Source organism: Hippocampus bargibanti, linkage group LG13, assembly GCF_051943395.1.
Source record: "Hippocampus bargibanti isolate YZ-2025 linkage group LG13, ASM5194339v1, whole genome shotgun sequence".
In the NCBI taxonomy this organism is placed as follows: domain Eukaryota; kingdom Metazoa; phylum Chordata; class Actinopteri; order Syngnathiformes; family Syngnathidae; genus Hippocampus; species Hippocampus bargibanti.
Genome location: NC_142746.1, coordinates 22,550,663 through 22,576,200, shown reverse-complemented (window position 1 = coordinate 22,576,200; position 25,538 = coordinate 22,550,663). Strand labels below are relative to the sequence as shown.

The 25,538-nt window shown below is 45.1% G+C and overlaps 3 protein-coding genes across 3 annotated transcripts; all 3 read left to right on the top strand.

Annotated features, from left to right (window-relative positions):
• Positions 1 to 230: 230 nt before the first annotated feature.
• Positions 231 to 7,731, top strand: LOC148889752 (coiled-coil domain-containing protein 6-like). Its single transcript, XM_089012791.1, has 9 exons — positions 231 to 600; positions 1,456 to 1,605; positions 3,131 to 3,259; positions 3,771 to 3,874; positions 4,235 to 4,395; positions 5,126 to 5,282; positions 5,711 to 5,811; positions 6,412 to 6,533; positions 6,627 to 7,731. The coding sequence occupies exons 1-9, from the start codon at positions 346 to 348 to the stop codon at positions 6,801 to 6,803; spliced, it is 1,356 nt and encodes a 451-aa protein (XP_088868917.1). The 5' UTR covers positions 231 to 345; the 3' UTR covers positions 6,804 to 7,731.
• A 3,121-nt stretch (positions 7,732 to 10,852) lies between these two features.
• Positions 10,853 to 20,238, top strand: LOC148889751 (monocarboxylate transporter 9-like). Its single transcript, XM_089012779.1, has 6 exons — positions 10,853 to 11,518; positions 13,253 to 13,488; positions 14,762 to 14,905; positions 15,486 to 15,581; positions 16,743 to 17,558; positions 18,697 to 20,238. The coding sequence occupies exons 2-6, from the start codon at positions 13,296 to 13,298 to the stop codon at positions 18,882 to 18,884; spliced, it is 1,437 nt and encodes a 478-aa protein (XP_088868905.1). The 5' UTR covers positions 10,853 to 11,518; positions 13,253 to 13,295; the 3' UTR covers positions 18,885 to 20,238.
• Positions 20,239 to 20,469: 231 nt separating this feature from the next.
• Positions 20,470 to 25,520, top strand: LOC148889750 (protein FAM13A-like). The gene is made up of 7 exons (XM_089012800.1): positions 20,470 to 21,004; positions 21,345 to 21,546; positions 21,630 to 21,836; positions 22,006 to 22,186; positions 22,730 to 22,872; positions 25,148 to 25,322; positions 25,453 to 25,520. Exons 1-5 carry the CDS (start codon positions 20,978 to 20,980, stop codon positions 22,869 to 22,871), a joined length of 759 nt encoding a protein of 252 aa, XP_088868926.1. The 5' UTR covers positions 20,470 to 20,977; the 3' UTR covers position 22,872; positions 25,148 to 25,322; positions 25,453 to 25,520.
• The last annotated feature ends 18 nt before the right edge of the window (positions 25,521 to 25,538 follow it).

Sequence of the window (25,538 nt, the reverse complement as noted above, 5' to 3'; positions counted from 1 at the left end):
GGCAAAGTAATTAAAGAAATCCTAAAGACAATTTAGAATTATTCCATAAGAATTCATGGACAAAATGTAACTAAGAACAGACCTCGATTCCGATATTTTTAGGCAAGCAGAGAAGGCTTTGCATGCCTTGACTCGAGTGACTTTCTGGCTAGCTCGCTTCGTCTTTATGACGTACGAGAAGCGGAACATTTCCAATGACTCGCCGCGTTTATAGAAACGTCCACACCGGGGCGCTGTCACCGAGTCGCCCCGGCCTGGGTGACGCGACGCAGGGGTCGAACTGCGCGGAAACTCCGCTCGTCTTTTTCTGCGTCGACGTTCTTCGCTCTCCTGCTCACATTCGCCATGGCGGACAGCGCGAGCGAGAGCGACACCGACGGCGCGGGCAGCAGCTCGGCCACCCCGATGACGACCTGCGCTTCCAACTCGGGCAAGCCGAGCATCGTCATCTCGCAGTTTCGCTTGGAAGAGCTCACCAACCGACTGGCGTCGCTTCAGCAGGAGAACAAAGTTCTCAAAATCGAACTGGAGACGTTTAAACTCAAGTGCAAAGCCTTGCAGGAGGAGAATCGGGACCTGCGCAAAGCTAGCGTCACTATTGTGAGTAGCCTTAGCTAATTAGCTTACGGGCTAACACACATGACACAACCTGATCGATACGCACCATTGTTCTTTTGTCATGTAGCTAACCATACACGGCGTTTTTCATCGCATTTTTAATCATCAATATCATCACGTAACGCGTGTCACGCGTGTGTTCGAATTCCCCAACACGCCCCAGTCGTGATGTATTAGCGATTTGGTCATGTTGCTACGCTAGGATAACGTGCGTGCTCCCGTCTACGTTGGGGTTGGCCGGCCAGCGGTTAGCCACACAGCTAATTCGGGCTTTGTTTTGTTTCCCTATCACCCTCATTATAGCTCATCTCCGGTACCCGTAAGGTGTCGCGTTGACACCTTACGAAGTCATTAATGAAGGGGGGCGGAGGGGTACAGAGCGAAATGGCCGACACGCTCCAAACGTGTCGATCGACATTGAGCTGCAACATCAAATATCTTGGACATTAGCGTGTAACCGATGCCGAGACGGGAAGGCAAGGCAAGTATGTAGGCCGAGCTAAGCCGAGAGGCGAGGCTCATATGTCGATGCAACACCCGCTGCCCTCTCCGGGAGGGTCGAGGTGAGGTTCATCCCGGGTGGCCTTTTGAGTCATTCCAGGTCCCGTAAAAGGGATGATTCATTTATGTGTCTGCTACCTCCCATGTCACCCTCCTCCTATTTCTTTCGAGGCTTCCATTACTGTAATAACGTAAAGGACAACCGACACCACTTTTTTGATTCCTAACTGACGATTTGGCGAAGATTTGGAGAAGATGCTTTCATTTTACACGGCGGCGGCTGGCGTTGTCAATCCGCTAACATTGAATGCGGTTGTGTGCCCCCCGCCCCGTTAGCAAGCGCGAGCGGAGCAGGAAGAGGAATTCATCAGCAACACCTTGTTCAAGAAGATCCAAGCCCTCCAGAAGGAGAAGGAGACCCTGGCCGTCAACTACGAGAAGGAGGAGGAGTTTCTCACCAACGAGCTTTCCAGGAAGCTCATGCAAGTGAGTTAGCCAAATTCATTAATGACTCGTTTTCAAATTTGAAGTGAAAAAAAAACCAATGCCTGATATTGTGGTTTACATGCGACTATTTGAAATTTTGGTTAGGACTTTAGCAAGCATGATGGAATTTCACAAGTTGGATTTGCTTTCGCGGGCCGAATAAATTGATGTGGCGGGCCAGATTTGGCCCGCGGGCCGCGACTTTGACACCTGTGATCTAATAGATGTATGTAGGATGGGTGTAATAGTTTTCTCCAATGTAAAAAAATTAAACTTTTCCTGTTGAAATGAAGCAAAATACATTTTTTGGGATGGAGGAAAATATGACAATGAGTAAAAAAAAAATCAAATAAAAGTCAAACGCAAGGACATCATAGAAAATAGTTTGAAATATTAACTCGTTCACTGCCATTCCCGAATTGAAAATTCAGCATGACGTGGATCACCATTCCCGAATTTGTTTGGGATGTAGTTTTTCTTGCGGGGGTGCCGATAAAGCACTGGTCGGACCTCTGGCAATGTTTTTCCCTTCCAGGGGGGGGCAGCATCTGCCTTTTGTTCATGTTAACGCTCTGTTCGGCTGCTGTTAAAGCACTATATAAATCAATACGGATGTGTTGTATTTTGTACAGCCGCCCCCATTTCAAGCTCAGATAACTCCAGACCCATATAATTTAGGGATTAACACATTTTTGTAATGAAAGCAGAGCGTCTAAGTTTTTTTTTTGTGCTGAATTGAATGTTTATGTAGTCCTAGAACTCAATATTCCTGGAAGTCCTGGAATTTGAGTGAAAATGACAAAAACCCTGGCACTGGAGTGGACACATTTTTGCACATTATCTGGCAGTGGATGAGTTCAAACAAATCAGAGGGCGGTTGAGCAGATTTTCCCTTTGCTGATCTTATTTAGCACCGAATGATGCACATTATACATACATCAAGAATGTTACGCGATGGCTGTCTTTTTCTTTCTTTTTCTACTCTTGTCACGCTTGACGTTGGGCTCGGGCTGTTTGCCAGAACCTTGCGGCGGCCATCTTGAGCTCAATCGGCTCTGCCTTGACATCCTCAGACTCGCCTTGAGACGCCGCAGGCTGGAACTGAGCGCTTCACAAGCCCCCATTTTCATTGGCTGGCTTTTCAAACACTTTTGACAGCTCCGTTTTTTTTTTGCGATCATACGATTTCCAAATTCCTGCTACACTGCCGCATCTTGTCCAAATTGTGTCACGTGCCAACGACATCACAGATGACATCACAGGTCTCCGGTGTGACTCCCATGCGTCGCTTATTTGGTCCGTTTCTCAGAATCAGACTCGTCTTTATAAGCAAAATATGTAGAACACAAGGAATTAGTCTCCGCCGCTGGAAAGGGTGGTGGGCAGGGTGCAGAGGGTCTAGTCTGATTTTTTTTTTTTTTTTTTTTTTTTTTTTTTTTCTCTCGTCTTGGTTCTCGCATCTCGTCTTGGGGATGTTTTCCGCTCTCCTCTCTCCAAATACTTGACGAGTGACTCTTGGTTTTAGCTCCAGCACGAGAAGGCCGAACTGGAACAGCACCTGGAGCAGGAACAGGAATTCCAGGTCAACAAGCTCATGAAGAAGATTAAGAAGATGGAGAACGAGACCATCTCCAAGCAGCTGACTCTGGAGCAGGTAAGATTTTATTGATTTATTATCCTTTTTTGTTTGATTATTTAGGGGTCATTATAGATTTTGAAAAAAAAACATTTGGGAAAGCTGTTCTGGGTCATCCACGGGGCTTCTACCAAGAGGCACGTGGGTCACCTCATCCCGTAAGGCATCTCCATTAGATGCCCGAGCCACTTCATGGAGCTCCTTTTGATGAAATGAGTGTCAATGCGGTGCCGCTGACCTCCACTTGTGATTTTGAGAGGCGCCATTTTCAAATTTGGCCTCGCCGGGCAGGCCTTTGTGTTCCTGTTCCCGGCGCACTTCAATGTTTTTCGCGAGAATTGACAACGTTGAGGAAGTGAGTAAAATGGTCACAATTTCCTGCAAACTCCCCTCAGCGCCTCCACCCAAACCAAATGAGTGAGTCAAATGTTTGTTTTTGTCCCCGGCAGTGTCCATTTTTTTGGACCAACGCTAAGATGTCAAATGTGGCATCAACACTCTGAATACGACTTTCTTTTGCCCCTTCCAGTTGAGGCGGGAAAAGATCGACCTGGAGAACACATTGGAGCAGGAACAAGAAGCCCTGGTCAACCGACTTTGGAAGAGGATGGACAAGCTAGAAGCGGAGAAAAGGTAGCTAATGTCCGGTCAAAACCAGAAATGTCTCCAACGGTATTGCGCCCCTTGCTTTTGATTTCTTCATACAGGTAACATCCGACTTGCGACTGAGTTCGGTTCCGACCAGACGGTCGTAAGTCAAAATGGTCGTAAGTCGAAATCCATTCAAAATGTTGAATAGAGACTCTGAAACTACTAAATGACTCGCAAACTCCCCCTCTGGTGCCATCACACGGCCTGCTGGCGCGTTGCGATGCCAAGCGTAGAAATAACATTTGAAAAATGGGGTCTGGAGGTCGCGGTCGTAAGTACGGGTGGTCGTAAGTCAGATGTTACATGTATTTCATTGTGGTCTGACCGAATTTTACTGTCCAGGATCCTTCAGGAGAAGTTGGACCAGCCCGTGTCGGCCCCTCCGTCCCCGCGAGACGTCTCCATGGAGATCGACTCGCCGGAGAACATGATGCGGCATATCCGTTTCCTCAAGAACGAGGTGGAGAGGCTGAAGAAAAGCTTGCGCACCACCGAGCTGCAGCGTAAGTCCACTTTCCCAATCGCGTGACGGCTGGCGTCAAATTCCACATTTAGACGGACGGCCATGTTGGCGTGTTTGAAAGCAGGTGCGCCTCCAAGTCAAATGATGCTGTTGAGCGCAATGCATAGCTCTGACAAATGCTTGCAGACATTTTCGTCCTATTCAAATCACCGTAGTACATTCTGGAGCACAAAACGTTTGACCCTGGCACTGGAGTGGACACATTTTTGCACATTGTCTGGCAGTGAATGAGTTAATTTGATGCACAAACTTTCCAGAGTATATTTGCCTCCCCCCCCCCGAGTTAGTGGCGATTAATTAGCCTAACCTTGAGTTTTGAAAGGTGGTTATAAATTAAATGGATTATTATTATTATTATTATTATTGTTGTAAGCCAGAGTTCCTCTCTTGTTGTTATTTTTCATGTTGGCCACCAGAGGGAGCACTTAGCTGAACTTGAAGTCGTGGGAAAACCATTTTGTTTATTATAATAATAATAATCCATTTCATTTGTAAGCGCCTTTCAAAACTCTCCAGGTCACTTTACAGTCACGGGATAAGTTTTTCTTTGGGTGAGCAGCGGCAGCCACCCGCGCCAGCGTTCACTCAACTCGGAAGTAACTCAGATGGAATAGTAAGACAAATAGATAGAAAGCTAGCTAGCAAGCCAATACATAGCTGCTGCTTATGATGACGGAAAGGGCCATTTTTGTTTCGTCTCTCCCGCTCAGACACGGAGAAACGGGCGCAGTACATCGAGGAGGAGCGACACATGAGGGAGGAGAACATCAGGCTGCAGAGGAAACTCCAGAGGGAGATGGAACGTCGGGAGGCCCTCTGCAGACAGTTGTCGGAGAGCGAGTCCAGCCTGGAGATGGACGACGAGCGGTGCGTCCTCCATTTTGTTTTTCACGGCGTCCCCCACAAATTAAGACCACGGAAGAAACATGTGTGACCGCTTCTTTTTATTTGTCATTAATTATTTTTCTTCAAACTGTTGCACCTCATCTTGTCAGCCTTCGCATGCCATCAATATTACATATCGCCATTGCGTCACTTCCTATTATTAATCAATCCGGCGTGTAGCCAAACACTTGCGTTACGTAACATCGCGTACCCAATAAATGTCCACAATGTGACGTCATCGCAAGAACACATAAAATCCTTATTGCGGTCAAAACGGGGGTGCCCAAGCCGCGGCCCGGCGGCCATTTTCCCGGCAGCCCTTGTGAACATTTTGTCTAAAAATGATCGCGATAGCTTGTTGCTTGTTTGCTTTTCTTGATCTCTTTTCTTTTTGGCAATTACTTGATCAGGTACTTCAACGAGATGTCGGCGCAGGGCCTGCGAGCGAGGACGGTGTCCAGCCCCATCCCGTACACGCCTTCCCCCAGCTCCAGCCGCCCCATCTCTCCTGGTAAGATGGCCGCCGGCCGAGCAGCCAGAAAGAAGGAGAGCCCAGACGCCAAGGCGCTTTATTTATTATCAGCTATCATACGATTCATAAAAAGCAAATATCATAAATTGCACCTTACATAACAGCCCTTATTATTATTATTTTTTTTTTTTATGATGATTGTCATTTCTTCACATCAGCATCCTGTTGACCTGCTGTTTCATGTTGGAGGCTAATCTTTGCACCGGAAGCAAGAAACTACAAGATTTTATTTGCCCGCAATTGCGTCAGGGCTTTCCCAGTGTCGAGTAGCCGCGTAATCACGTCCTGTTGAACTTCACATGCCACATCGTGATTCAGAAATAGATAGGTTTGATAGCTAGCTAGCTGACATATCGCTAGTTAGCTTACATACTGCTAGCTAGCTGACATATCACTCGCTGATGGATTGCTAAAAACGCTAATTTATTTCACGTAGCTTTCCGCTAGCAAGCGCCGCCCATCCGGACGGTGAACCGAGGTTGTCCGCGTCAATTATTGTTGAGGCAGGCATTCCAAAATGGCTGTCTGACGTGCAAATGCGGCCCCGAGTGAGCAACTCTGACTTCCCGTTGGGCGCAGGTCTTTCGTACGGCAGCCACACGGTGGGCTTCACCCCGCCGGCCACTCTGTCCAGAGCCGCCATCTCGCACTACAACAGCCCCGCCCTGCACGTCCACGGAAGCTCCTCCCACTCCGTAGCGGTGAGCCGCCGTCGCTAGCTACCTTTTCTTTTTCACCTTCTTTCACATTGTGCTCATTCCTTCTCTGTTTTTCTCTCTCTCTGACTGGCGCAGAGGCCCTCGCCAAGGAGAAGCGCCAGCCCCGACAAATTCAAACGTCCGACCCCCCCGCCGTCCCCCAACACGCACTCGGGAGCCCTGCAGCCTCAGCCTCCGCCGCCCCCGCAGCCCATGGTCCAGTCCATGTCCTCCCCGGCGGCCGTGTCGCAGGCGCCTCCCCCGCAGCCTTAACACCGCTTAGCTCGCTAGCTAGCTCGCTTGCACGCACGCACGCACGCACACACACCCGTCGTCTCCGTCTTATGGCGCCGCAGCAGCTTTCCATCATTAGCAAGCTCGGAAAGAAGCGCTCACAAGCAAAACAGCCACGCGGCTTAAACGCCCGCGGCGGCGTTTTCCCAAATGGCTCCTCAATGGATGTACTGAAAAAAAAAAAAGAGCGCTTCTAGGACTCCGTCGGCCGAATTATCCGTTCCACTCGCCCGTCGTGTGTGTTTTGGATTATTTTTTTCGTTGCTGTGACGCTTTTCAGATAGCACAAAAGAGCACGGATGGACGGATGGAGCTTCACGGTGGCTTTTTTTTTTTGTTTTTGTTTTCAGGAGTTGTGGTTTTGTTTTTGCGCTAGATGGATGTTTGGCTCGGCAGATGGATGTACGGCCGTCTCTGATGGATTGTTTTTCCGCCTTATAACGCGGCGTTCCATTGCAATCATGTCTATTAACCCCTGTGTGACCTCCACCGCCACACACAGACACTAGCAGCGGCCCGCCTCCTCCATTTGACAAGATCGGCCGTGATCTGTCACCAAAGTCCACGTTGACGCTATTTTTGTTCCCGCAGAGGTTTTGACTTAATTTGGGGGGGGGGGGGGGGCCGGTCCTCCCCGTTGCATCACCGCAAATAAATGTCGCCTTTAAGTTGTTCTATAACAATGTAGTCAAAGGTGTTACTTAGTCATGTACTCTTGGATCTTCTCTTTCTCTCTCTGGTGTATTTGTCATTGCTTTATCATCATCAGATAATGGCAAAAAAAAACTGAAAATAAAAACACACATTGCGCTCTTTACACTAAATACACATCGCGCTCAAACATTCAAAATGAATGGTACTGTCAAAACTAAATTTCTATGTATGATTAAAATCTCTGAAGATGAAACGTTTGGGCTTTTTTTTAATCCTTTTTTTTATGAAATGAAGAGAAGAATGAAGAGCACTGCCAAACGTGCAAATATGTATCCACTCCAGTGCCAGGGTTGTTGTCATTTACAGTCAAATTGAAGGACCCTCAGAATATTGAGTTTTCAGACTACATAAACATTCAATGCAGCGTAAGAAATATTTGACTCTCTTCTTTCATCAGAAAAAAGAGTTAATTCCTAAATGATATGGGTCTGGAGTTATCTGAGCTTGAAATGGAGGCGACTGTCCAAAATATAACGCGATACATACATATTGGTTTATATACTAGTTTGCTCGGTCGTTAGTCGGATGTTACCTGTATTTACTTCTGGGTTGAGTGAATGGTGGCGCGTGTGGCTGCCGCTGCTCACCCACAGAAAAACTGATCCTGTGACTGTAAAGTGACCTTGAGAGTTTTGAAAGAAGCTTATAAATTAAATGTATTATATTATTATAGCGCTTTAACAACAGCTGAAGCTGGAACAAAGCGCTAACATGGACAAAAAGGGAATGCCGCCCCCTTGTGGAAGCACTTTATCCGCACCCAACCATGAAAAAGTCAAAACCCGAAAAAAATCGGGAATGGCGCTTTGACCTGTTGCTGCCACTGCTCACCCGCAGAAAAAATATCTATCCTGTGACTGTAAAGAGTTTTCAAAGGCGCTTAGAAATGAAATGTATTATATTTAAATTTTTTCAATCCTCGAATACATTCGTGAATGAGTTAAGTGCTGCTACGTTTATCATCAAGTGTGTCACTTTCCAAGTGATGGAATTGCAACATATTGTCCGAAAGCACCCTGAAGTCACTTTGGTTCCCACGATCAATCCTCTGCTCATCTTCCAATGATGCGTAGGAACCTCCGGGGGTGGGGCGCGGTCCCTACCAGCCCTCCCTCCCGTCTACTCCTACAAAAGTCAAAGGTACCTTTCGAAATACACCCGCGCGTCTCAGCGACTTGTTTTTCTGCCTTTCCCTACATGAGCGTGTGATTTGCGTTTGTTGCAGTTGCCCGCCAGCCTCCATCCGCCAGCCCCAATGGGAGGAGAACAACAACAGGCTGCAGCGGCTTCCCGTCTTGCTCTCAGCGAGGCGAAGGCCAAGCTCATGTAAACCCTCTGCAGGACGTTCGCGCTCTCCATTGGAATCGGCCCGTGCTGTGAGCTTGCCGCAGATCCAAGTGAAACAACAGACTGTATTTCAGATCAACTTCTACTCTTACATATGTTTTTTGAAATATTTTGGTTGAAGTCGAAAGGTTACAAAATGTCAGACAAACAGCTATTAGCTTTAATTTAAAGCAGATTCTTTACTTACAGTTGTTACTGTCACAGTTATTAGCTATTAGCTTTGTCGATGATGGCACACGGTTCACCATAAATATCACGTAAGCTTGAACTAATCCTGAAAAAATAGGTTCAAGCTCTTTCTTGTCTTTTTTGTTTACGTTTACTGTCAACAAAACCAAAAAAAAGTGTTATGCTTTCCAAATTTAAGGCCGCCATTGTCTGCTAGCTTCATGCTAATGCTAAACTCTGTTGTGGAAACTCTCTTTTTACTTTCAATGCGATATGAAAAAAATGGTTTCTCTCACAGTACAGTACTACCAAAATAGCCAATTAGCTTAATGCTAACGCTAAACACTGTTGTGGTAACTCTCTTTTTACTTTAAATACAATATGCAGAAATGTTCTCTCTCCAAGTCCAGTACGACCAAAATGGCCAACTAGCTTAATGCTAACGCAAAACTTGTGGCGACGGTCTGTTTTTACTTGAAATACAATAAGAATAAAAAAATATGAAGAAAGTATATTCATTCTAAACTTCAATTACGAGTGGGAATTCCCCAATTTAAGACCTCCGTTGTCTGCTCGCCTAATGCTAACGCTAAATCACAATCACAATCGTCCAAGCGTGTAGAACATACAAGTAATTTGTCTTCGGTAGAACACGCTGCACGAGTACCATCATAAAAAAGACATGACAAATAATTATATAGGCGAAATAATTAGCATTAGCGAAGCATTTTGGATGATTCCCAGTGCACGTGCAGCTAAACCCCATTCAAAACGGGCTCATTTCAGATGGAAAAATCAGGTGCGTAACGTGTTCTCGGTATTACACGTAAGATAACCTGCTTACTGTTCAATTGTTTCAAGTGAAATGATTTCACGTTTGTCACAACAAGGTGACACCTTAGCTGAACCTTCACGTATGGTTTCGTAGGAACTCAACCTTGATGAAAGAAAGCTCCTCCGGTGGGCAACGGCTTGGCCTTGGGGGGAGTCAGATAACATTCCACATGACTTTTTCTGCTCCCATGGCGACGCTTTGCTCAATTTTTTTCCCCCAGAAAAGAATGAAAGCTTGTAATCTCCCTCCTGCCAGGAAAAGTGACGGGAACAAGAGGCAGTGCTCACAAGTGGCCTTAACGTGACCAGTTGGAACCAGATGGAGACCACGCGGCTAGCAGGATACCCGGTCGCTCACGTCCAGGAATCTGGTGGGGGGAGGCGCTTCAAACCATCAATCGGCAACAAAACGTCAAAGGTTATGCTCTTATTGTTTCATTCAACAGCAGCAGCAAGGTTGGAAATAAGCCATCCAATAAAATAGAATGGAAAAAATATGACAGTATATAAAGATCCCAAAAGACATCAATGATGTGACGGGCCAGATTTGGCAACAGGGGCCTTTACTTTGACACCCATGAACTAACTAGTGCTTTTATTCTCCATATTTAATGTGAACTTTATGTCTTGATATCATTGCCATAACTGTCAACCTGAGGTGATAGCCACCCTTATAAATGATTACAATTTCCATAGAAAAGTTGTAGTACGCCGTACATTATTTGAAATGATTAAAAAAACGCTAACACAAGCGAAACGCAGACAGCTTACCGCGCATGTGCACGTTACGCTTTTATCAATCTGACTGTACGCAGCAATAAAACATTATATTTAAGATTGAGGATGACTCGTGTTGGCTTGCCGCGACAATAGTAGCGATCGGCGTCAGCCTTGTTGGCTACTGGCAGTTGAAACTAACTGGATTGGAGCCAAAATGGTCGTCAGAAGATCGGTTCACAATCTTTATTTTTTTCCCCTCGTATAAAAGTTGTAGTACGCCGTACATTATTCAAAACGGTTGAAAAAACTTATAAAATACGAGGAAAACATAAGTTGTGTTTTATTATTTAATTTTTATTATTAAAAAGTTAAGTGTCACAATTAAGACTTCCAATTTTGACTACAATATTCACAATACTCACTTTATAAAACAACTATTGAGAGTTTTGACGGGCACTTAGAAATTAACTGTATTATTATTATTATATACTGATTATTTATAAAAGCAGGTGTGTCGTTCCTGACTCATTAAGAAAAAAAGCTAGCATCCACGTGCTTTCGGGTAGCCGAGCTCCTTAGCGGCCGGCGAGAACAGCTTCGAACCGGTTTGCTCGCCGGCCATAAAGCGGCCAGGAAACGACAAGACGAAGGAGGAGGAGGAAGACTAGAAGAAGCCGCCGGAGGCGCAGTACGTCGATGTACGGCGTCCAGTCGACACCTCCTCGACGGAGACGTGAGCAAAATAAGGCTCGGGTTGTTTGTTTTTCTCCCCGCTTGATGTCGTCGTCCTCCCCCCAGCCCTTTGACTACAAAAGCGCAGGTCGTTTTCCCATCCGGGAAGTCTCCATCCTCCATGGAAAGTTGCCGCGAAGAACAAGCAAACGCCACCACGACCAGCGGCTTCTCTTGAGGTAAGTACCGCCTGCATTTGGATACAAACAAAATAAGCACACCAAATGGGGAGGGGTAATTTAATAATTAAAAATATAAACGCTTCACAAAGATTCTCCCGCGTTGCCTTGACTTGAAATGTGACGAAGCGTGACAACTGACCAAGAGACCCAGCATTGTTTTGGTCAACAAATGCTCGTCCGCTGTTTGCCGCAGTGGTGCGTTCGTAAAAAACGATTAGGGGGGACATGGAGGGGTTGAAGCAGGTCGACGATTTTAAAAAATGACATACGTATATGTTAAATTTCAGAAATCATAAATCGGGAGACTTTCGTACTCGCGGCTCTGTGGTACGTGTTAAAATAATGTGAGCGTTACAAAAGTGTCAATCAGAAGTCAATAAAACATAAACATGGTTTATTTATTGATTTACTTAGTATAAAAATGTAAGAAATGAACTACAGTAAAGTCTCGTTATATCGATATTCAAGGGAGTCCGAAAAAATATCGATATAACCGGGACTATCGATATATCCGACCCTGTTTGCATATAATTTTCTTCGTGCGTGCATAGAAATAGTATCGATATAACCGGGACTATCGATATATCCGATGTCGATATAACGAGATTTTACTGTATCTGTATTGTGTCAATAGTTGCTTTCTAAAGTGAGTATTGTGAGTCTTCTATTCCCTTGACGGGGTCGCCACAGCCAATCAGTGTCCTCCATCTTCAGGGGTTTGATTGGCATGTTTGTTTTGGCCAAGCTTTGACGTCGGATGCCCTTCCTGACACAACCCTCTGTATTTATGTCGGCTTGGGACTGGCACAAGAAGACTAATGTCCCTTTGTGGCTACAGAACAAGCAACTCGCTCAGTAAAAGGCTCCCAAACACAAAATGGTCATCGGCACAGAAACATTCCAAAAACTATGCTCACCATTTGATGACGATTAGGAGTATTGTGGTCAAAATCGGGAGTCTCCCGATAAGACTGAACATGTATGAAATGAATTGATTGGAGGGAAAACGGGTTGACTGAATGTTACTTAGCAAAAGTTGTTAAGCATTCAGATTTGAATAAGAGCGCTGAGCCTATTTTGGAAACGTCAAATTTGAATCCGAAATCCCCACACCGGTTTTGAAAACCCTCATTTGAAACCCTAATCCAGGCGACTATTTTACAACCGTATCACTCGCTTGACCCCATCATACTTTTGATATTTCAAAATACATTACATTCAATGGTAAAACGGGTGTTAACTCATGAATTGCCAGACGTGCAAAAGTGTGTCCATTCCAATGCCAGGGTTCTTGTCATTGGCACTCAAATTCCAGGACCCACAGAATATTGAGTTTTAGGACTACATAAACATTCAATACAGCGTTAAAAACCTGAAATCAGAAAAACCCTTCACCAGAAAAAGAGTTAATTCCTAAATTATAAGGATCTGGAGTTGTGAGTGAGCTTGAAATGAGGGTGGATGTACAAAATACAATGCAAGACATACATATTGGTTGATATGGTGCTTTAAGTACAGCTGAAGCTGGAACATAGCGCTAACATGAGAAAATGGGAAATGCTGTCCCCTTGTGGAAGGCAAAAAAGATTGCCAGAGGTCTGTCCAGCGGTAAGCATGAAAAAAAAAAAAAAAAAGAAACCGGAATAAATTCAGGGATGGCCCTCCACGTCATATTTTCAATTCCCGAATGAGTGAATGGCAGTGAATGAGTTAATATCTACTTCCCCACAGGTAGCCACTTCCTCACCCATCGGGCAGCGACGACATTGCCAAAATGGCTTCCAGAGCGTTGGACGGCGGCTGGGGGTGGGCCATCGTGGTGGCCTCCTTCCTGGCCCAGCTGCTGGCTTACGGCTCCCCGCAGTCGGTGGGCGTCCTGTACCCGGAGTGGCTGCAAGCTTTCCAAGAGGGGAAGGGCCTGACGGCCTGGGTGGGCTCCCTGGTGGCCGGAGTGGGCCTCATTGCCAGTGAGTAGCGCACCGTCGCTCGTCTCGAGGCGCCATCGGGATGCCATTGCTGTTTCTTACAAATTGCTTGCATTATTTTGGGACACAACTGGCAAAAAAAAGATAATGATGTAGTTCATCACTAATGTAAATTTGAGGAAAAAATATCAAGACAATCAACAAAAATGTCACTTGTGGCAGCAGCACTTCATTCACTTATTACCGTATAAGACGGGTGTGAAAGTCAAGGCCCTGGGGCCAAATGCGGCCCACCGCGTCATTTTATTGGGCCCGCAAAAGCAAATCAAACTTGTGAAATTCCATCAGGCTTGCTAAAATCCTAACCAAAATTTCAAACGGTCATATGAAAACTACAAAAACAGTGATTATGTTTTACTTCAAATTTGGAGGGCTTAAAAATAATGTCGGTGAGCCAGCGGGTGTTTTCTGTCGCGTTTGCAAGTGGGTGGGAGGCAAAACGAGACGCCGCTTTAATGAGCACTTAGTGGCTTTTGCTGAGTTGCCACGATTGAGTCGACACGGAAAAGCAAACAAAGGGCGAGTGAGACGATGGCTTTCTAACCACACAGCTTTAGGTGAGGGGCTAACTAGGACAAGCGCTAATGCCAATACATATTTAGAAGCAAAATGTCAAACGGCGACAGTCAGTAAGTCTCAGCCAAATATTCAACTGACAAGGAAAATACAGTAAAGTCTCGTTATATCGATATTCAAGGGAGTCCGAAAAAATATCGCTATAACCGGGACTATCGATATATCCGATCCTGTTTGCATGTAATTTTCTCCGTGCGTGCATAGAAATAGTATCGATATAACCGGGACTATCGATATATCCGATATCGATATAACCAGACTTTACTGTAAATGCAACATTTCGACACGGTGAATAAATGAAAAAAAACCTCATCTTCCTTCAAAGATGACAATTTGTGTAATGTCAGGTGAGCAAGATGAATCATAATCGCCATTTTTAAAAAATATTTTCTTGATAAATGTCTGACAGTCCATTGAAATCTGATATGATCAAGTGACATGTACTCAAATGAGTGAAAGAGCAGTCTCAATGCAGAGGATCAGTGTCTGAAACTCATGACAAAAAGTTAGCGGACACCAGGGCAGACACAACTCTGGCCATAAAGTTGCCTGCCCCATTTTTCACAACTTGAAACACAATAAGACTAATTGCAAAAAAAACATTGTTGCATTGTTTGCATTTGCATCCAAAATGAAAGGTCATCAATCCCCCCCCCCCCCCCCATATTTCTGGTCATAGGTCCCGTGTGCAGCGCCTGCGTGGACAACTTTGGCGCTCGCCCCGTCACCTTCTTCAGCGGCGTCATGGTGGCCGGCGGCTTGATGCTCAGTGCCTTCGCTCCCAACGTCCAGTTCCTCATCTTCTCCTACGGCGTCGTTGTCGGTAAGAGAGTTGGGGGGGGGGGGGGGGGGGGGGGGGGGCATTTAACTCATTCACTGCCATTCCAGAATTTATTCGGGAATTGAAAAGCATGATATGTAGCGCCATTCCCAAATGTGTTCAACTGTTTTTTTTTTTTTTTTTTTTGCCGGGGGTGCCAATAAAGCGCTGGCCAGACAACACGCCAAAAATTCCCAGACACCAAAAACTCCACAAAAAATGCGACCACGAAAATCCCAAATTTGTCTTCATTGACGATGATACAAAATGTGAAAATTCTTTCAAAATGATACCCTCAACAAAACCGATTATTCACACCATTCATAAAAAAAGACAATAAAAAATTTATATATATTAAAATATATAAATAAAAAAATCCATCCCAATGACACAAAAACCACCAATTTGACTCCAAATCTTTCCAAATGATTTTTCATTCATCATTTCACGCGACCATAAACGCAATTTCTCCAGAAAGAGCCCCCGTCTAGCTTGCAACAAAAAAACATTTCTTGTTTTTCATGACGGATGAAAATTGCTCTGACGCCTCTTGTCTGCCTTTTTTGTCTACACGTCACGTTAGGTCTGGGCTGCGGTCTGGTCTACGCCGCCACCTTGACGATCACCTGTCAGTATTTTGACAAGCGACGCGGCCTCGCCCTGGGCATCGTCACCACAGGTAGCGCTCATGCCTCCTCCCGCTCTTCTCCGGTTGTGCGTGTTGACTGTTTTTACGTCTGCGTCGCCGCTTGCCAAACGGGGGGTGGGGAACTTCCTTCCGGGGGTCGACACCCATTTACTTGTTGAAAGATTCGGGTTATCTCGAAATCCGCCGTCTAACCTCGTGTCGGCCAAAGGAGCCAAATGCGGACGGCTGCCTGCGGGGCCGCGCTCGCCGCTTTCAAAATGGCCGCGAATGGCACGATTGGGGTGACGTCCATCCCGAGCTCGTCGCTTCCTGTTTAAAGTCCACGTCCGCACCCAGATTGACGCAGGAAGCCATTCTGACTGTCATATTTATTTTATTTCATATTCATTCGAGGGGACTGCAGGAATGAGGCGGGGGAGAGTAGGGGTAATCTTGAGCAAACCCCAATAAAATAACCTCAGGATTAGAAGAGTTTAGTATTTTTCATTCAAGGTCATTTGTTGTTTCATTTTGACTGTCACATTTTTTGGAGCAAATTTGGTTATTTTTGGAAAATACTTATGACAAAATATGGTCTACTTTTTTAATCTTTGGAAAATACTTAGTTTCAGTGTTTGTTTTATTTTCTCATTTTTTTAAAGATTTTTTGCAGTATTTGTTGTGCAAAAATGAATAAATCACAAAATATGGTCTAATAAATATTTATTTATTTTTGGAAAATGTTTAGTTTTAGTGTTAGTTTTATTTTATTATAAATACATGTCATCTGATTTTTTAAATATATTAATTTACAAGGACAAAATGACAGTTTTGTTGCAGTTTTAGTTTTCTATAGTTTCAGCCCGTTTAGTTTTGTACTTTTCTTTTAATTAATGTAATTTAGAGTGGTATTTTTAATTTTTTTATGTATTCTAAAAATATCATTTTTCCACTTGAGTTATTTTGTTAGTTTGAATGAACTATCACAACCTTGGTGTTTCTCGCGTGGAGTTTGCACCCAAACGCCGCAAATGAAGACCAACGCCATTGAATCTCCATCTCCGATCTTGTACCCATTTTTAGTGTCCTTGAGAGTTTTGAAAGGCGCTTATAAATGAAATGTATTATGGGGACCTGGGAACGGTTTATTCTCCTTTTAATGTTCTCCTATGGGAAATTAACGTTTGGCATACACACTTTTCACCCCTCCAGGCACCAGCGTGGGCGCCTTCATCTACGCCACGGCCCAGAACGAGCTGATCGTTGTGTACGGCCTGGACGGCTGCCTCCTGATCATCGGCGCCGTGGCTCTCAACCTGATGGCCTGCGCTGGCTTCATGAGGCCCCTGGACATGCCGGGCTACTACCTGAAACGCCGGGCGGCCCTGGAACGCAACACCCAACGGCAGCTGACGGCGCCGGGTTCTGCCACCACCGCCGCCGCGTCTAAAAACCCGACGGGGAAGGAGCTTTTCATCACCCCGGACGGCGGCGTCCAAACGAGAAGCGGCGTGACGAAGGCCCTGACCAGAAAGAAGCGGGCCTACCGCGACTACATGAGCTCCACGTACGAGCTGCTTCAAAACCAAAGCATGGTGGCCTTCTGCGTCGCCGTCTTCCTGTTCAGCCTGGGAGCCTTCCCGCCGGTGCTGCTGATCGAGGACGTGGCGCAGAGCCGGGGCTTCGTGGAAGAAGTGGCCGCCATCCCCCTGGTGTCCGTCGGCGCCGTGGCCACCTGCGCCGGCAAGCTGGCGCTGGGCGTCCTGGCGGACGTGAGCTGGATCGACGGCATCTACCTGTACGCCTTGAGCGTGTTCGCCGGGGGGGTGGCGCTCTTGCTGATCCCCGTCATTCCCAGCTACTCGGGGCTGCAGCTGGCGTCGGCCGCGCTGGGTTTCTTTTCGGGCAACTGGTCCATCACTTCCTACGTGACCACCCAGACCGTGGGCTTGGACAGGCTGACGCAAGCCCACGGAATCGTCATGTTCTTCGGCGGCTTTGGCATCATGCTGGGACCGCCCGTTGTCGGTAAGTCATCCTTTCGCTACATAGGGCGCCGCTGTCACAGTCAAGGCCCGCCGCATTCATTCTTTCGGCCCGCAAATCAAACTTGTGAAATGCCATCGCGCTTGCCAAAATCCTCACCAAAATGTCATCTTTTTGGATGTAAAGCAGTCATTATTCTCGACTTTACATTGGAATATGTTGTTGTGCGCTCTAAATGTCATATGTGAAGAAGGAGAGGAAGAAACCTTCTAATGGCTTCCCCAAATTCATGTTGGCCCTTGAGAGGGAACCGCAACTACAATGTGGCCCCAGCGCGGCAACAAAATGACATCGGAGAATTGTCCTTCCAAAAGTCAAGAAATTAACAAAAAAAAATAAGCCATTCATGATGCAATTCATCAATTAAGCCACTCGTCATTCAATTAGTAAATTTATGAATAAACCACATAGTAAATAAATAAACGAGTGACTTAATTATGCAACTAATTAATGTATTGCATAATTAGCCAAACATGTAATTAGTTAACTAATAATAAATACATTAGTTGCTAAATTAATAAGATGCTGAATTAATTATGTAACTATATAGTTAGTAACAAATTAATAGCTCATTTAATTAGTAAAGTAATGAATAATAATTAAATGAATTGTTAATTATGTAACTAATTATTTACTGTATTAAAAAATAATCAATCATTTAATTAGTTAATTGATCATAAATGAATGCACTTTTAAATAATTACGTAATTAATTTAATGAAGTAACCAATTAATCAATCATTTCATGAATAAATTCATTAATAAACAATAGACATACAGTAAAGTCTCGTTATATCGATATTCAAGGGAGTCGGAAAAAATATCGATATAACCGGGACTATCGATATATCCGACCCTGTTTGCATGTAATTTTCTCCGTGCGTGCATAGAAATAGTATCGATATAACCGGGACTATCGATATATCCCATACCCAGACTTTACTGTACATACATAAATAAATTCAAAAGTCATCCACAATACATGGGACCTAAGCGCCCCCAAACTGGCTTTGTTTCATGAAACTGGACCCCACTTCCTGAAAAGGCATGAATATAGAATACGTATTTCTAATATTTATCATGGTAAGAATAAATAACTCCATCAATCGTCACCTTTTTAGGTTGGTTCTTTGACTGGACGCAGTCTTACAACTTGGCGTTCTACTTCAGCGGCAGCTGCGTTTTGCTGGGAGCGCTGGTTCTCTTCCTCTTCACGCTGCCTTGCCGAAGGGGGAAAGCCTCGCCCGACGACGCCCGGCCGGACGTCCAGTACACCGGCAACTGCGACAAGGTGGCCTCTGTGGCGTGAAGACGGCGAGCACGCTGGGGCGCTCGGCGACCGTTGAAGAGCACGCTTGCTTTGCCCCCCTGGCAACTGCTGCCGGGTTTCCATCTTGTAGGGGGAAACCTGGCTTGCATTTCTCAGGTTCACGGCCAAACACACATTGCACATCAGCTGAAGGAACAACAGCGCCGTAGGTGGCGCTCTCTTCTTTTTATAGCCTCATTTTACGAGGCGCTGCCAATCGACCGTGGAGTCCCCAAACGGCTCTTGAACTTGAAACGACTGAAAACAAAACAAAAAAACACGCTTAACTCATTCACCGCCATTCCCCAAAACTGTTTGGCTTTTGTTTTTTCATGCTTGGGACCTCAGGCAATGTTTTTTCTTTTCCACAAGGGGGCAGCATTTGCCTTTTTTCCGTGATAGCGCTTTAGTCCAGCTTCTGCTGTTGTTAAAGTGCCATGTTCACCAAGATGTATGCATTGTATTGTTTTGTACAGCCGCCCCCATTTCAAGCTCAGATAACTCCAGACCCATGTCATTTAGGAAGTAACTCTTTTTTTTCTGATGAAAGAAGAGAGTCAAAGGTTTCTTGCGCTACGTTAAATGTTTATGTCGTCCTAAAACTCAATATTCTATGGGTCCTGCAATTTGAGTGAGAATGACAAAAGCCCTGACACTGGATTGGACACATTTTTTTGCACATCGTCTGGCAGTGAATGAGTACCGTTTATTATTATTTATGATGTACACTTGAATTGCACCTTGTACACAACAAAAGCACTGCTGATGGGCAATGGACAATGCACACACCTTGCTTTGTCCCGGGTTCCCCCCCACCCACTTTTCAAAGGCGAATACCCAACCATGTGCCACACCTGCACAATCCACTGAGCTCTGACGTAAAGAGACACCGCCGCGTATTGATTGACACCATCGGCGGCATTCATTTAACCATATTTTTTTATGTCTGTGTTGAATTTTTGTTTTCACTTTCCATCAAGTGTACCTAATGTATCCTTTTTGTTAAGGATCAGCACATGAAATGCTTATTTTTCCCCCATCTCCTTTTGGGATTGTTTTGACCAGGCTGGTCCTTTAGCGTGCATTTTTTGTGTGTATGTTAGTATCTGCACAGATTTGTTGTTTTATTCGACATACTTTTTGTATTCGCACTGGTTTAAGTCCCATGTACTAGAAACTTGTATACATGCCCCTGGCTGTCGATTTATAAATTATGTCTTAAATTAGACGTGTGTGTTTATATATATAATCACAGGTAGGTTTTTCAGGATCACCTGAATGTTGGTCAGGTGACCATTGAAAATAGTTGCAGTAGCACGTACATTTTTTATGTATAAATGTTTATGAATGCTTACCTCATAGTTGACAGGTTTTCAGTTTTTTTTAATTTAATGTGTTTTATTCTGGTACACCTGCTTCCTACCACACCCCCAAAACGTTTAATTTTAATTTAATTACGATACGAGATCATCCCCCAAGCTAACACTGTTTATTTACATGTCATTTATGCTAATCACACAGCCGTGACGTGAATTACGGGCGTGGTTTATTACGTCGTCAAACACGGAAGTGGCTGACCGCGATAACGCCAGCGTTCTTCAAACAAAGCGTCGACATTACGCCACTTTCAAAGAAATGGGTCACGCGCACGCGACGCCATTAATTACGTGTAAATTAACAGATAACACCAAAAATAACCTGTCGAAATGTCATTATTTACGTTTCCGTCTTAAACCCGGAAGTTGTAAGCGTTCGTAAAGTCGCGCGTGCTTTTGGCTCCGACGTCTTGCAGTTTAGTATCCGTTTTCCTTTAAAACCGCTTGTGCGTTACTTAGTTTTTTTAGCGAAAGTTGTGGTGAATTAGTATGTTGTTCGATAGATTTTTTTAGGGGTGGTGTGCAGCCAAAGATGACCTCATTAATTAGTCCCTAATCGTTACAAAATGGCTGCCTCGAGCTATTATCAATTGAAGAACGCATTCAAAATATCCTGAAAAACGTTCGGCGACATTCGCTGAGAGGAAATGGCAGCAAATAAAGAAACGCAACACAAATAGCAGCAAGCGTCCAGTGCTTGATGCTAATGCATTAAACATGGGAGAAAAACTTTCATTATTCTACGTAAGTAAAACTACCATCGCTTATTTCCGCATTTTTTACATTTGGAGGTGTCGAAACGGTCAGTCGTTTCGAAACGATTTACTGTAATTTTCACTGAAAGACAAAACGTTTTCATTTTTTCACCACGAACATGATGGCACACCTGCCCGCCCGCCCCAACACCATTGTGATGTTTACAGTTTGAATCTTGAATATATTTTGCTTTAGAATCATAGTTAGTGATCTTTGGAATTTCACATTATGAACGTGTGCCGATGTAGTCAAACCAGGAGTGTCTCTGTAGCTAAAATATACGGCCAGCCATGACCGTTCACATAATGTTATCTTCTCTCCTTGACAGCGTGAAAAGTCTTCGGCGATAAGGCTGTGGTTCAGACTCCATTTCAATCCGGATTCAACAACTCCTGCGCGGGTCCCAAAATCTGGAGTGGGGCCTGCGTGCGTATTTGGCATTTCCCTACAGACCCTGCGACAACACGGGAAGACGATTCAAGGCGTCCCCCTCGTCTTAAGAGATATGGTGGAGTTTTTGGAGAAAAACGGTAACCGCCGCGGCGCCGCGTCCACTTGTGAGTCATCCCCCCGCGTGTTTATGACTGCCGTTTTCCTTTGTCTTGTCGTTTAGCGATGGACTCCAAAGATCTTTTTTGCGTGGGGGGCTCGGTGGTCAAGATCCACCAACTGAGACGACGGCTGGATCGTGGCGAGAAAGTCAACCTGGACTTGGAACAAGTGTCCACTGTGGCTTCGCTCCTCAAGCTCTTTTTTCAACAACTGCCTGACCCCATCGTGCCCGAGTACCAACGCAGGAATCTCGTGCAGAGCTTCAGAGGTCAAATCTCCAACTGCCGTGGCCTCTCTCGCTTTTATTTTGTAAAGAATTGTGATGTATTTTGTGATTTGAGCGAGCAATGTCTGACTTTTTATGGGCATTTTAAGTGCATCCGCCCTACTGTAAAATGGCCGCGCTGTGTCCGATTCCCAGTCTTTTCTTTTTTTAGCCAATCCAGACGAGGCCCAGTTGAACTTGTCGTTGAAAAAACACCTGTGCCGCATTCCGGATGACAACCTGGCCGTCCTCTTGTACTTTGCCGACTTCCTTTCCAGGGTGGCGGCTTACAGCCAATTGAATCGCATGACGGTGGACAAGCTCGCCACCGTTTTCGGACCTTGCATCTTTCAGTAAGTCGTTCAGGGGGACCTTGAATGCTGCCTAATGGGGTGCCGTGCCGTGCCGTGCCGCGCCGCTACGCGACGTCTGAACTTTACTTTGGGTCAATGGGAGGCAATTAAAATGGCGGTTGGGGCTTGTTTGAGCCTCATGTGGCCTTGGCGAAGCCGCTCTTATTTTTACACGTTGGGAGATTTTGATGACGTCGCCTTCGCTCATGTGAATTCACATACCGATGACGTCAAAAGTAACGATGACAAAATGGTAGCCATTCGCACCTAGGTGGCTGCCTTGTTGCCATGGTGACCTCCCCCTCACACTATTTAACGGTCTTTTTTTCCAATTTAGACTTTAAGGGGGAAAAATCCAATGACATCCCCCTTGAAAAAATACATTTTCCATAAGTAATATTTTGTAAAATGATCGATCAAATGATCAATTGGCTCTTTCGGATCTCGAGACGCTGCCGTCCAATCAAATGACGTTTGCGCTATGCGCCATCGTGGCCGCTAGATGGCGGCGTTTGACAAAGTCGAGTGTTGTCTCTTTGCCAGCGTCCCCCCAGGTCCAAAGATGCTGGAGGAGCAGAACGTTTGCAACACCGTCATGGTCCATCTTCTTCGGAAGCACAAGATCCTCCCTTTGCCCACCACCGTCTCTCAACCACCTTCCCCGGAGTCCTCCAACCCTTTCTGAGGTGACTTTTGACCTTCTTGCCCCCCAAAAAGAGTAACTATATTATAATAAAAAAAAGAAAACAATTTAATACATTATAAATACATAAATAATCGAAATCATAAAAATAACAACAATATTTAAAATAATAAAAAACAACAAATACATGAATACATCATTTTTAGTATGAATGTCAGATCTGGATTTGTATTTGTTTATTTATTGTATCGCCCTCCCAAGAGCAATACAATGGCACTTTTTCCGCTGATGATTTGTTCCAGCTTGTGGTGAGCACGTTCTGATCCCGGAATTGATTGACACCATCTGAGTCACGCTGGATTTGCTAAGCAAAGCGCATTTTTGTGACTGTTCAAAGAGAACCTTAGCTTAGCTATTAAGTGTCCCGCAATTAAATGCTAGTGGTCCAGGACACCCCCCCCCCCCCAGCTCCAAAATGGATTTCCTCAGCCCTCTTCATAGTTTGGCTTCAGTGCAGGCCTGCCATTAACGTTCAATAAAATTTCAATGTGGTGTGTCAGCGATACTCCAATGAGTTGACATTGTCACTCAAAAAATATCAACGACGCCTTTGGCAGCTCATATCGCGTCATGAGGATTGACGAAACGACTGGAATGATATTCCGCCCTGTCCGCGAGGCGGTGCATCGGAAATGCCGCGAGTGGGTTTCAGAATAAAAGTCAAACAGGAAGCGGGAGGCGCCGTAATCTCGCAAGCTTAACAGCGTTCTAAAATGCGCTTGTTCGTTCGGCGTCAAATGTTTTTCGTGTTTGTCGTACTTGTTGGGATCAACACAGGCGGCGATTTTGTATGCATAAAATCTCCGCGTCAATGAAATTGCTCGTGATTTTCACTGACGTGGCTCAGAGTGTCTGAATGGCGTGACCAAACAAGTCTGTGTCGCTTCGGTATAAAGTTGTGCCTTTTAGTTGAGCCCCCCCTAAAAAAAGTGTCCTGGCCGACATTGTTGTTGTTTTCATCCCCCGTTGACATGACGTGATTTCTTAAGACGTTCTCGTCCTCCTTTGCGCTAGCTTGACACGCTTTGGCTTGGCTCGCCCGCGCGCTCGCTCGTGACAAATGGCGACGCCTGCCCACGGACACGCTTTGGATCTGATTCCGGTCCAAATAAGAACCGAGCCGCCGTTGGGGGTTGCGGGGTGACCTCTTTGGGTGGCTTGCACCCTGCTTCCAGAGTGCAGAGCTGCGGGATAGCTTGTGTCATTTTTGGGCCTCGCTCATGTCACGCATGACGAAATCACAAAACACGCACGCGGGAGTACACGACATTCGGAACGGATTTGATTCAATATTGATGATAAATATCGACGCCGTTTGTCTCGTCATTTTATTCACTCAAGCACGCAGGAATGATTCGTTTGAATTGAGTTCGTTGCTATTCATCTAATATGCCCTGTTGCGTTTTATGCATTTGACTGTAAAAATCAGGACCACCCGAAAAATAAAGAAATATGTACGTGAAAATATTAACAGAAATATACATGTACACAAATAAATAAATACGTCAATATGTAAATGCATATATAGATAAATACACCCATAGACACATATACATAAATAAATTAAATAAATGCATCCATACACGCATACTCACAAATAAATAAATACATCAATAGAGTTATGACCAAAATATGAGTGTCAACACCCCATAGCTGGGGAATCATAATCACTGGCTTCGATTTGCATTTTTTAGTCATTTTTGGAAGAATCTATTTTTTGTATGTGTGTGTCACGTGTCTATGCGTGAACATGCACACGCAAAATGTTCTTTTTAAAATATTTTAGGATCATTTTTGTTTTGTTTCGCAATCTAGGCCCTTTTTAGCCTGATCCGCAACAACAATTGATTCTAGGTTCCGACGATTGTGACATGTTTTGTACAGTCGCCCCCATTTCAAACTCAGATAACTCCAGACCTATATCATGTAGGAATTAACTCCTTTTTTTCTGGTGAAAGAAGACGGTCTGATGTTTCTCACGCTGAATTGATGTTTGATGTAGTCCTAAAAGTCAATATTGTGTGCGTCCTGAAATTCGAGTGACAATGACAAAAACCCTGGCACTGCAGTGGACACATTTTTGCACATCGTCTGACTTGAAGAAGAAGAAAAAAAAAGAATCGTTGCCGTGGCCGCTCTTGCATCGGGATGTCAATCATCCTGCACGTCGGCATTCGGGGGGGCATTTGTTTTTTGGGTCTCTTCTGTGTCCTTTCTTTATGCGTACATGTGACACACTGTGTTTTGTCTCCCTTCAGGCCAAAGGAAGAGCAGGAGGTGCTGACGCTTCTCCTGACACACACACACACACACACACACACGCACGCACACACTTACACAGAAAAACACGCACATTGACAAGTCCAGTGGCGATGACGTCCAAGGCGTCCCTTTGTCCTGGCTGGCTGCCATTTTTAGACCTTTGACGCTCTTGTAAGTCTCCATTTATTGATCTTAAAGTTGCGTCTTCAAGCCCACTTGGTCGTGTCCCCCTGCCCGCCACCACCTTTCCTCATGACGCACTGCGCTGTGTTTGTTTTATTTTATTTTTATGAATGAACAGAGCGGGAGCGTGAGAAAGCAGCATTGGAAGCCATGATGATGACGTCAGAGCCCCCCCCCCCCCCCCCCCCCCACAAAAGGGCTTCT